General features: G+C 36.7%; 1 protein-coding gene across 3 annotated transcripts; it reads right to left on the bottom strand.

Annotated features, from left to right (window-relative positions):
• Positions 1-5,076: 5,076 nt before the first annotated feature.
• Positions 5,077-11,069, bottom strand: mrps23 (mitochondrial ribosomal protein S23). Of its 3 annotated transcripts, XM_086141207.1 has the most exons (7): positions 10,994-11,069; positions 9,582-9,761; positions 9,426-9,503; positions 8,541-8,664; positions 6,994-7,062; positions 6,269-6,290; positions 5,758-5,852 (listed from the first exon to the last, which is right to left on the bottom strand). In XM_086141207.1, coding segments are annotated over exons 1-7 (519 nt in total). In that variant the 5' UTR covers positions 11,038-11,069; the 3' UTR covers positions 5,758-5,850. The 3 variants fall into 3 exon arrangements, with proteins under 3 accessions (XP_085997323.1, XP_085997333.1, XP_085997314.1); XM_086141197.1 differs by lacking the exon at positions 6,269-6,290 and having other exon boundaries at positions 5,077-5,852; XM_086141188.1 differs by lacking the exon at positions 5,758-5,852 and having other exon boundaries at positions 5,859-6,290.
• Positions 11,070-12,428: the final 1,359 nt, after the last annotated feature.

The following is a 12,428-nucleotide window of genomic DNA, read 5'->3' as shown; positions in this document are numbered from 1 at the left end:
GCTGCAAATATGACATACTGCATTTCACGATGTAATGTAGCGCAACTTTTGAATGGTATTGATCCGGACATTATTCTATCCAGACAGATATTCAATACTATGCGTCCGTAATATTTCTGTACGGTACATCAGTACAAATGATGTTTCCCTTGCCGAGAAATAAATTTGTCATGAATAAAGTTGTAAAAAATATAATATAGTCATGATGTGGTTTTATCACAGAACTCCTTATGTTTATTTTTTCCATCTATTATATCATCTATCATTATGTTATCTATTTTATTTGCTTTAAGTGAATCAAAAAATCAATGTTTGTCACAGATTTTGAGAGGGATTGACGGATGCACTAACAAGAATAAATAAAATAACAAGTGGTTTCTGTTTAACGTTCAAAATGAGCCGTGGTCCATTTCTTCTGGTGATCCTTACGTTGAAAAATGCATCGGATTTGGAGGCTCGCAGACTTAATCCACATTTTCCATGGAATTCCAAACACCAAGCAAAGGTATAAAGTCTTCTTACCAGAGTTTTTGGAAATGCAAAATTCTTATAAAGGGAAATCAGAAATCTAGATCTAATCATGTGTTCGATCATTGATCTTCCATGGTTTTCCTCGGACCTTTTTCGTTTCCTTTTAGCCGCTGCCTTCAGGGATGACACGGCAAGTCTCCCGCCTCCATCCAAGCCTGCAGCCAACCTTCATGCCTCTCCTTTCCAAAACACACATCCATCTCCAGATATTCCTCCACCTGTCCCTTGCTCTTACCACCACGCCATCAACGGCAGCGAAGTTCCCGTCTAAACCTTATCTGTCAGCTTCCCTCTGACCTTCTCCATACTTTTCTATCTGCATTCTGAAAGCGAATACTTTTTCTTCTCGGCATGAAACCATACGGCTGCTGTCAAGACTTAAAAAAGAAAAACACACACACGTCTGCTACCCAGTTATGGATGGGTGCTGGATCAGAAAAGTCCCCTAAGTATAGTTTGAAAACAAATCTGCACACCAAAAAGCTCCAAAAAGAAAGATAATATTTTTTTACATGTAACACAATAATCGCATGGGGTTTCGAGATTTGTTTTACCAGACACGTTATTGTGGCACCATTTTTCAATTTTTTTTTTTTATACATGTATATCTGTTTCTCACAAATCGGTGAAGATAATGTTATAATGTAAAAATGTTAAGATGACATATCTAACAAGAGGTGCACAAAAAAAAAAGGAGGGAATCAATCACATGACCATTCTCTTCAAAAAATGCCACAACAATAACATATAATATAATCAAAATAAGTTGATTGTATTATATAGAAAATAAATGAGCTTTCTTTTTGGAGCAAACTCTACCATACTGCTGCTCACCAGTGCTGCCCTCAACCTAGTTTCCATTAATTCACCAACTTTATTCCTCTTTAGTTACCACAATTCGGCATTTCTCCCTTCTTTTATCTTAAAAAAATCATCACCGGCACATTTCTCTTCCACTCCTCAGGACTCTGGCGCTCTGACATCCAGTAGAAACATCTCATCAAAAACTCGACCGCCACTTCACCACTTCCATTCCTCCACTGGGGTTTATAAAACTGGTAAATGTGTCTTATATTGTGAGAAAAATATCATAATAATAATGAGAATAATGAAAATAATGACAATAACAATAACAATAGCAATAGCAATAGCAATAGCAATAACAATAACAATATGCAATGTCAAGCATAATTGCTGTTAAATATGTTTATCTATGAAACATTTTCACTGTGTTCCTCAGTTTGTTGACATGCTGGTCTTCGGTCACGGCTTTCTCCGAGAGAATTTCGAGTTATTACGCCAACAGTTGTAAAAGAAAGTGTCTTTTAAACTCGGAAAAGAGAGAAAAAAGTCCAGCTTACTCTCTTGAAATGTATAGAAGTCCAGAAGGAACTCTCACTGCCCTGGAAGACTCAGTGCAAACAAAGATCAACAACAAAAATGAACAAAATTCCCGATGAATTCACTCTTTGCAGGTACACGGCTTTTTGTTTCATAACACATAACACTTCATACTTTATTCCTATTTACATTAATGGTAACTTGCTGTATTATATAGCGGGTCAAAATTTCCGATATTCAATTTAGAAGTTGTCTGCAGTTTGAAGTGAAGAGATTTGCGTCCAATGAATCCACATGAGGCTTTGGAAATAAAATGTTAAAAAATAATGAACCCCTCTTTTTGTTTTTTTTAAAGAAAAACATGATCCTGTAAAGCTACACAAGGCATCACAACTCTTGACAGGCACGCAAATACCAGTTTTCTCGACATCTATATAGAGAATATCCACATTTAATGAGCCGGATTTATTTTAAACCTTTGTTATGAAACAAATAACAGTTTAATCTGTGATCAGCCTGGATGAAACGCCCTGCGGTGCTTGGAGGAATTCCACAGACACATGCTGCTCTCTGTCGGTAGGGGTGCAAATACCATTACCAGGCAACCATATGGCCACATCAGATAACTAAATGTCACGAGAAGACGCTGAGAGCCCATCAACTACATGAAATGCATTGTTCACCAACCAGAAATACTGGAATATTTTTGCAGGGATTTGATATTTAACCTTCTTTCACGAAAGTCAGAATGCGTGAAACCGTTTTCTTAAGTGATGCATTTTATTTTGACATTCAGTAGTTTAATATGACGCGGTTCAATTATAAGAATCCTTATGAGATGAACAGGTTGCTCATGAGTGAAACCACTAGAAATAAGATGAGATGACAAGAAGGCTCAACAGCGCCAATTTAAAAGAAAAAAAATTGTAATTTAAAAAAAAAAACAGACCTGATTGTTCTTGTTTTGGCAGCAACTAATGAAAATTTGCTGAAATTAAAACCATCTCTAAAGGAAGTGAATGAGATTATGACACTGAGCGTTGGGAGAAAAAAAAATACAGTTTGGTGTGACAACATTTGACAAGCTTGTCCAGTTCTTGTAAATATCCATCGCAAAGCTACCTTTTGGCTGTAATTCGGCTCAGCGTTTATAACAAAAGTCCATCCGTGTGCCTCGTGATTATATTTCCAGCACCGACAGGGAAAATGTTATTTTATTACATAGATAAACCACTGCTGACAGTATTATCCTTTGGGGATATAATTTGCAATCTGTTGCCGTCACACACATCGTCAAGAACGCCGTCCCGGACTATAATAACCCCAATAACTTCGGCACGTGCCACTGATAAGACACTTGAATAATTCCTCCTCCCAATGAAGTTTTTAGACAAACCACAGTTCTGACAGCCTCTTGTCCTGATAGCAGCTCCACTAACATCCAATTCCGCGCCATCGGTGCATCTTCGGGCGGCCGAAGCCCTCGTCCTTTTCTTCGCGGCGGCCGAATTACTTATTCATGCCTCAACAACCGCACACAATGCTAAGGTGATAGCATATGTTGCGATATCCTTTGAAATATCCTTTCCGGCGCCATCGGAAAACCGCAACATGTTCAGAGGTCATTGTCTCCGGTACCACATAACGCCTATTCTTGCAGCCGTTCATCGGATCCCGCTATAACCCCCAAAATTCAATCGAAGAGCCTTCACATTACGCACAAAGCTTTCGATGAGCTTGCCACCATACATCTGGCAAACCTCCTCCACCACTGCGTTCCCACCAAGCACCTTTTTTCATTGTCTCGCTGACCCTTTGCAGCGCATCTCCCTCGTACGTCGCCAACCCTTCCGTTCCAAACATTCAAAATGAGACTATTTCGAAGGCGACATCTGAACCCTGCTGCCCATCCACAGCTGACGTAACGTAACACACTTCTCTGTATCTTAAACCTAAAGCAGTATTAATTTGTGATTGTTTATGATGACGCTATTTATTCATGAATGTCTTTGCTATCGTCCGTCTCCCTATTTATATTCATATTTATTTTTGACATTAAGAAGAATAAGAACAACTTTATTTATCCCCAAGGAAATTGTTGTGCCAGAGTTTCAAGTAGAACAATAACAAATCATAACAATAATAAATAAAAGTAGGAAAAAAAGGGGGTAAGAATAAGAAATACAAATAAAACTATAAAGTGTCAAGTCAAGGCTATAAAGTGTTTTAAGGTCTTAAGTGCAAAGATTTGAAGATTCCCTGCAGCTGAAGGAAGAGGAATTAAAAAAATATATATTATATATGTTTTATTTGTATTTCTAATTCTCCCGCCTTTTTTTTATACTGTTTATACAATTTCCTACTATTATTTATTATTTTTACGTTATACTTGAAACTCTGGCGCAACAATTTCCTTTGACATAAATAAAGATATTCTTATTCTTATTGTAAGTGTAGAGTGTATTTTTGTGCATTTTTATCTTTGATCATTTTAAAGTGTCACTAATCACTGTGTCAAACCAGATGAAAATCATCATGATTAAAATTGATATTATTATTACTATTATTAGTAGTAGCAATAGTAGTGGTAGAAGTGGGGACAGTCGTATTTACATTCTTTGTTTACACTCTTATGTGACAAAATTGTGATTAAAATTAAAAAAAAAAAGCCATCTGATATTTTCCCATTCAACTGTCTTTCTGTTTTGCAGCAGAATACTTACCCCGACAGGCAGGCAGGCAGGCAGGCAGCAGGCAGGCAGCAGGCAGGCAGTCTGCGCTTCCCTCCTCTACAGACAACAGTGACTTGGTCTGATTGCTGAGCTCATTCTCTCCTCCTGTGTGTTCATTAGGTTTGGCGCGATGGCCTGGCCTGCCTATTAACTGCAGGATTGCTTTCTCTTTCACTGTGACACCATCAGCCATTCCATTAAACTGACGGTATCATCCGAGGTGTGGAATGGGCCGGGGAATCGACTGTTTTCTTTGTGAAAGGCGGCGAGTCGGTCTCAAGGTCAGCTCATGTTGTTTTTCTCTCTTCATTGGTAAAAGGCTGCTGGGGGATCCTGCGGTTCAACAATGCTTACAGCGTCAAACTAACCCGCTGCTCACAATATAGACCTTAATAAGGTGACTTTCTTTTCTTGCACCTCGGATGCTTCCGATTGTCTCACCTTTAAATAGAAATCATCCAAATGATATGACTCAAGAAAAGGAAGTGCATTGTATTGCCTAACCAGTATAATGTCAAGAAAAGACATGATGGAATATTTCTTCTCGCCGCACGATTCACTTAATTGACATGTAAAAATTGGCTTTCGAAGATACCGATATGTCATTATGTTTTTAAACATACATATTTAATGTTCAGTAATGATGCTGGTATTGGGGTTGGTCAAAAATGGAGTATTTGTTCATTTACACTAATGGTTTTCTGGGTGATTCAGCATGTGGAAAAAAAACAATTGATCTCGAATTCATAAATTAAACTCATAGAATGAAATTTCTATTACAAACAGAAATAACACTGCCAATAAAATTCATTACAAATTATTAGTATCGCTCGGCATTACTTAAAAATTTACAGTTAAATATAGAAATATTTGATTGAGCTAAAATCTAATTCAAAACACAAAAGAAAAAAAACAAAAGAAAAAATACATAAGTGAGTAACTATATATTTACTCACATAAAACATTTGTACTGTTATATATATATACCACCTAGCAAAAATATGTTCAAATTTATTGTACAGGTATTAACGTGGGCGAAAATGCTGGATGGTAAACTGTCTTTGAAAATATTGATCAGGGATAAAATCAAAATTCATTGCTTGTCGGACTCCTTTGAATTGAATTGCACACAAGAAGGTCACCAGAGTGACGACACGGAGCAGCAGATGAAGAATCAGAGTGAATGTTCACTAAAAGAAGCAGCCAAACAGGGTTTAGCATCTGCTCACGATTGGGAGTGAACAAATCCTGAGGATGACAGTTAAAGTAGAGCGTAAGATTATAAAACATGTATTACATGTATTTGTGTTAAAATGCATTACTCTTTGTTTAAAATGGTAAAATGTAAACCATTTATATGTACTTGAAACTGCTAAAACTAAATGTAGTCATTATGTAGACTGTGTTATGTCATTAATTCTGTTTTCATCAATAAAACATAACATTCGTGTTTGTATTTTATCATTGTGAATACAATTTAAAACACCGTGGGGTATTTGATACTAATTGTACAGCACTTTATGAAAAACACAGCATCTTTAAACCATATTTCATAGCACATTTTGTGAAAATGGCAACTAAATATTTGTAATCTTTAGGGGAAAAATGGTCATAGTTGAAATAAAAGAGCCGTATCTCACGGTGAAACAGAGGAGTGGACTTACATATGGGAGGCACCTGGAACTGCTGATGTAACAACACAGAAAATATACTAATTATTCATATATCAGTGTCCTCCCCATTCCATAAAACAGACCTTTTTTAAACCCTCAACTGGATGAAACATTCAGTTCTGAATACAAAGAAATACTCATGATATCCAATTTGGATATTTCAAGGAAACAGCAATAGAAGATAAAGTGGTTATTTCTGCTTTTTGATGCATTTCTCTTTATGAGCCAGTCATTAGAAAGTGGAGCTTCTAAATCACACAGCAAGGCAAGTGCTCCCTCTCCAGTGGTTAAATCTTTAAAAAAATGTTATATTTTATTACTTTTTCACAGCTACTCAATTCAACATACAGTATAAACACACACACACATATATATATATATATATATATATATATATATATACACATGTTTGTCTCCATTAAATATTTTCAGATTCATTAATCCTTTCCAGACTTCCTCCACTACAGCGTTCATTCAGAACTTTGCTCTCCTGGTAATTTAATGAAAAGATCACCTGGTGCTTCGGCCAACGGTCAGAATTTAAACCTGACAAGAAGCTGAAGTCCACAGAGCGGCTCCGGGTAAAATCTGTTACAGGCCTGTTTTTAACTCTTCCACCATGAGCGTATAGAGAATCAAAAAAGGTGTGTTCTGAAACGTGCCTACAAAGTGTGTGTGTCCGGTGCCGGTGGTGCATCCTTGTTCTCGGGGCTCACCGGCTGCTGCTCTGCCAACATGTCTGATAACTTCAAGTCCAGCACTGAATCCCTGGGCTCTGCTGACACCTGCAGGTGAAAGCAGAACTGCAGTGAGGATTCCGTCCTTGATGGAGAACCGAATGTCCCCAATAATCATTTGGAGCAGGATGACTTTGTGCAGGTAAGAAATACAGAACGGGTCAGGTTTCAGTGTAACACGTGAAATGTGACCTGCATTAACAATTTAAAAGACACCTAAAATTGAATTTTGGGAATTTGAAATACGGGATATTGATTTTGATGAAAACAATGATATTTATAAATTCATATTCATTTTCTTAAGAGACCAGACTGAAGTCAAGTGACGAGACAGACGAGAAAATGCACAGAAAATCCACGATTCATCCATTCGAGCATTTTGGACATTTGGTTGTCGGATTATCATGCTGGTACAGCTGAACATTCCTGTTCCTTACAGATGGAGCCTCCAGTAGACCGTTGGTAACACTCACACATTATTAACGCTCAAATGTCTTTATCCCAATTTTATGTAGCGCAGAGGAGCTGCAAGTTTTCAATGCACAGCGAAAAGCACGTCGGAGCTTATCAACGTGCCACTAAAACAACATTACTATTCTAACGCTTTGTTTCATACTGGCTGCTGACCCAATGTGATTTTAGGAAGCAGAGGACGTTCCACAGTTGGAGGCTGGATGAGTCAGACGACTGCGTCGGCATCGACACTGTCCCGCATTTCCGGCTCTCCATTAAACACACATCAGTGGGCTCTGAGGCTTCCTCCGCTGCTGGATTACCGAGGAAAAACAATGCCCTCCACTCTGTCTTTTGAGTGGTTTTTACAGAACAGCGCGTCAAAATAACAGTGCAACATTCCCGCTTTGAACAGCTATGAAAGGGCTTATATCTTGACAGTTGTGTGGTGGTTTGCAGGGCTGTCTTTGTTCCACTGAACTGTCAGAAATAGGGGCGGGAGTGGGAATTTATTTGGGGTCACGCCAATGTTCCCAGGGTCTTTTGCTGCCCGGCTCAAATTATATGAGCACATAGCTTTGGACCTCGGCACACGACGTTTGCAGGACGAGCGAACACTGGACCACAGTAGCATTTGGAATTCTTCTCTATAATTCTGTCCTATTATCAAACGTTTAGGTAATTGTGACCGTTGGAGGGTAAAAAGTATTCAACCATAAGAAGTCAATAATGCATTTTAAGCTGACTTTTGTGTCTATGCTCGATGCTCTGACGGCTGAAAATAGATTTTCCTTGACAAATACGGGCGAAATGTGAGAATCTAGAGAGGCGGAGGTGTGCTGGAGGTGGAGGAGAGGAATGAAGGTTAGTCGCAGCCAGACAGAATATGTGTGTGAATGAGAGGAACCCGGGTGGAACGCTGAGGCTACAGGGAGTGGAGATCAAGAGGGTGGAGGATTTCAAGCACTTGGTGTCAAGAGTCCAGAGAAACGGAGAATGTGGAAAAGAGGTGAAGAAAGAAAGAAAGTGCTGCTTCATTTTAGTCCTTCTAAGGGCTTCTGTTAGAGAGTTACCGCAGCGGCTCCCCTCCTCCTCAGTATAAGACCCTCAGCGAGTAAAGCCTTCCCAGTCTCTTCGAACAGTGCATCGTCATCCAGCTCACTCTGGCTCTGCAATTCCATGTACTTGTCTACAAACCTGCATGTTAAAAATACAAAAACAAAGGCAGTCTGTGCTAGTAGCAAGGGATATAACTTCATGCAACAAGAGCTATAAACCTGGCAATTAAGTCATCATGTAGATTAGTATGAATTCTTCCATAAAAAGTCTGACTACTATAATCCCAACTTGAGTATTCCAAATGATTTATCATTTTCCAGGATCTGTTGGACTTAGATATTGACACAAACAATTCTAATTTGGTAGTATCTTCCAAATTATTCAATAATGTGCTGACTTTTGTGAATATTTTGTAACTTCTTGATATTGAGTGGTTATTTCATTTGAGGTTTTAAGTAATTGTCTATATCTTTGTACTTTCTTGCCATTTGGGGTAGTATTTTTCTTGTCGTGCGTTTTTTATTCATATCCTTGTGATTTTGAAAACAAATGGCATTTTTGCTAAAAAAAAAAACTATTATTAGACACAATTCTAAAAAAAGGTGCATTCAAAGGACTACAGTTACAAATAAGACGTTCCCTAAAGTGTTTTTATTGGACACTGGTGTGTTTGAAATTACGTTGTTCATAATCCTTATTCATCAATTCATTTTTACATTATAGTTTTTTTCTCAAAATGCAGTTTTAGAGTTCAATAGAAATATTAATGTTAAGGATTTCAATACCCAAGTAATTCCATGCATTACTCAGTTCCAAAATGTTCATCTCATCGTACTTTTATAATCCTTTCTTAATCAACTATACAAAAATGTTTTTTAACAAAGAGAGATAAACTTTACCTCTGACTGGTAGAAACAAAGTTTGCCTTGGAAAGGTCAAAAGGCCGAGGACCTGGTCCATACACCTCATAGAACTTCCTGTAAGACAAATGGATGAGTGAAGCAGACCAAACTGGATATAAAATAAACACACAAACAAACACCACAGGTACTTACGCTCTCACAACATCCTCTGTATAGAAGATTTCAGGTACAGTGTCACATTTCACTGCACGGACACTGGTACGTGCCTTCACATACAGTGGGTCTCTCTTTGGTGGGAAGGCCTCGTAAACATCATACCAGATGGGCTTCTCTGTTGTCTTTATGACACCTGAGCGCATAAGATCTCGGATCCTGTCATTGGGTTACAGAGAAGTGACATTAAAGGGAAAGCATATTTTAATACTTATCACGCAATCTATGAACCTAAACTTCAGATATGGACATGCCTATCTTGAATGCCAGAACAAATCCCATTCTCTCTCATGTTCACTATCCAGCATTGGAAAGGAAAATACAGGCAAGATTTAATTTTATCAGAATATGTGTAAATAGGATCAGGAAATTGTGAGAATAAATCAGGAACAAAGGTATTGTATGAAAATAAATCAACTGAAAATAACCTGAAAATCCAAACAATTGCAATACAACATCATGATTATTTGAACAATGAGAGAATAATAGCATATGATTTTACCAATTGGAAATTGCATATTTTACAATTACCATTGTACAAAAACGGATTTTAATCATTTTAGAAGTTGCAATAAACATGAGACGGTAAATATCTAATTACTATGAATTACAATTTGAATGGATGACAAAATACAATTAAAATAAAAAATAGAAATGCGTTGCTTGAATTTGTAAGAGGAAGCCAAAAAAACATTTTTCATGTATTATTTCCGCTAAAATGGATGTGTAACAGAGGATTAATGGAGGAAATCCAAGCAATAAAATAAATTCCGATATTTAATATCTGCAGCAGTTTCAGTATTGATCAAATACGACATTGAACGGTCTATCACTGCACCCGTGCTTATTCATCCTAACATCAGTGTGTATGATACTTGCAACTGTGGATCTAATAAAATATACTTTTGTAGCCCCATGGAATTAATACCATATTTCTAAATAATAGTGCAAACTGTTCTGTGTTGATTTGGTTGATAGCACTGCCTTCCGTGCGACTGCAAACACGGTTCAGTCTAATGGCGTCATCAACATGCGACTGAAAAGGCTATTTAACCTCCGTGGTTCATTTTCTTAAAATAGTCCTCATATCAAATATTACTTCACTGATTGAACAAATAAATACTGCCCCATAAAACCCTAGTGTTGATGCTATTTAAAAAAAAACATGGAGAGAAATAAGCATTACGTAAATATGTTAAAATGCGCTGCAGCATGCTAACGAACACTATGTTAGCATAAAACTCGAACACGAACAATTAAATACAGTTCACATAACTAAGGATAACAGGAACTCATGTTTGGAGAAAAAAACTATGGGCGAAGTGGTTCCGAAAAGCTTGGCTTTATCAAAGCTTTATCAATATAATAAAAGATAACAACAGAAATCATACCGTGAAAACACAGTTCCGAATCTCTCCAATCTGCTACCTGCCATTTAGGACGTCTCGGACAGTTCAAGCACGGAGCTCCGGAAATGACGCTAACAGGACTTCCGGTTAGGAGTTTAATCATTTTTCCAAAATAAATGTTAGTATAAAATCACCGCCACTCACGACAGCAAATATCTTCATCTTTCAGACGCATTTTCACACATTTTCCCCCCTTTGGCATTGTTGTTCTATTGCGTTTACTTAAATTACGACGTTAAATTACTTTTCTGTGTTCTTGCATATTCACATAATGATCCACCACATGTCAAAAAGAAATATTATATATCTACAATATATTCATATAGATTATAAGATAATTCAATGCAAGGAATGCCATATCCATTTAAATAAATCGTCTAAATAATCTAAGATAAGATAAACTTTATTGATCCCCAGGAGGAAAATTCTTTTGTCACAGCAGTGTAACAGTTATAGTGTCAAGTAAAAGTAAATATAGAAAAGATGTTTAAAGAAATGAAAGAAGAAGGTGATCAAAAGATGATCCCTGTGAAATGATCTTGTGAATCATTTAAAGACAAAGGCATATGTTTAATCAAAGAAATTGTTTTTCCCAAATTTGCAATTTACTTTTGGGATTGTTGTTATTGAAATGATATACATGAGTCTTGTTTTGCTGAGATTTGATATTTACAGGCACTTAAGTTAAACAAGCCTTCTCCAACCATTTGGGCTTCTCACATCCATCTAAAATCATACATTTATTTCAGAACTCTGTCTTCAATTGTCTAGTAAATGTGATAATTCCATGCTTTTGTTGTGAAGGGTTAACTACCAAAACAGGATATGCTATTAATCTCACTACTGGTGATCAAAATTGATCTTAAATTGTTCGATATACCCAATAATCAATACCCAAATTTATTTCACAATTATGTCTAAAATGCTAATTTTTTTGGATCACATCTTTTTTTGAAAGTAGATTCAATATACACTGATATATACTTAATAATACAAAAGAGATTTGCTTTAATATCTTTTTTCTGTGTGTGTACAAAACCATTAAAGTGGTAAAGATGACATTTGAATAAAAGATACATTAATTAGTCTTTATCACTTCGTTTAAACGAAATGTATAAAAACATTATGGAAAATAATGATGAGTTTCAATGGGCACATTCACTTAGATAGTCAGCTGATTTAATATGTAGTGAAGCGTAGCTAGATGTATAATAAAAATTGTTTAAACGTCTTCGGTATGTTATATGTAGTTACACTTTATTGCTTGTTCCATCAGTAAAGTGTGTGGCCAGGTTTACCCACAATGACATCATCCAAGTGACTTCAATGTTACATTTCTCTCTCTATTTTTTTTTTTGTTTTGTTTTGTTTGATTTTAAGAAATAATTGTAAATGTGAGTGCCACTCCTGCTCATTA

The sequence above is a fragment of the Fistularia commersonii genome, chromosome 3 (genome assembly GCF_037954325.1).
Source record: "Fistularia commersonii isolate RoL2024-O1a breed Wild chromosome 3, RoL_Fcom_v1.0, whole genome shotgun sequence".
In the NCBI taxonomy this organism is placed as follows: domain Eukaryota; kingdom Metazoa; phylum Chordata; class Actinopteri; order Syngnathiformes; family Fistulariidae; genus Fistularia; species Fistularia commersonii.
The sequence above is the reverse complement of the archived record's forward strand: the minus strand, read 5'-3'. Positions and strand labels throughout refer to the sequence as shown.

Bases quoted from the DNA above. Each gene is read 5' to 3' on its own strand.
- mrps23 (XM_086141188.1), bottom strand. From the start codon at position 11,037: ATGGCAGGTAGCAGATTGGAGAGATTCGGAACTGTGTTTTCACG. The intron at 9,762-10,993 runs GTATGATTTCTG...ACCCAATGACAG, and splicing joins TTCGGAACTGTGTTTTCACG to GATCCGAGATCTTATGCGCT. The intron at 9,504-9,581 runs GTAAGTACCTGT...TTTGTCTTACAG, and splicing joins ACAGAGGATGTTGTGAGAGC to GAAGTTCTATGAGGTGTATG.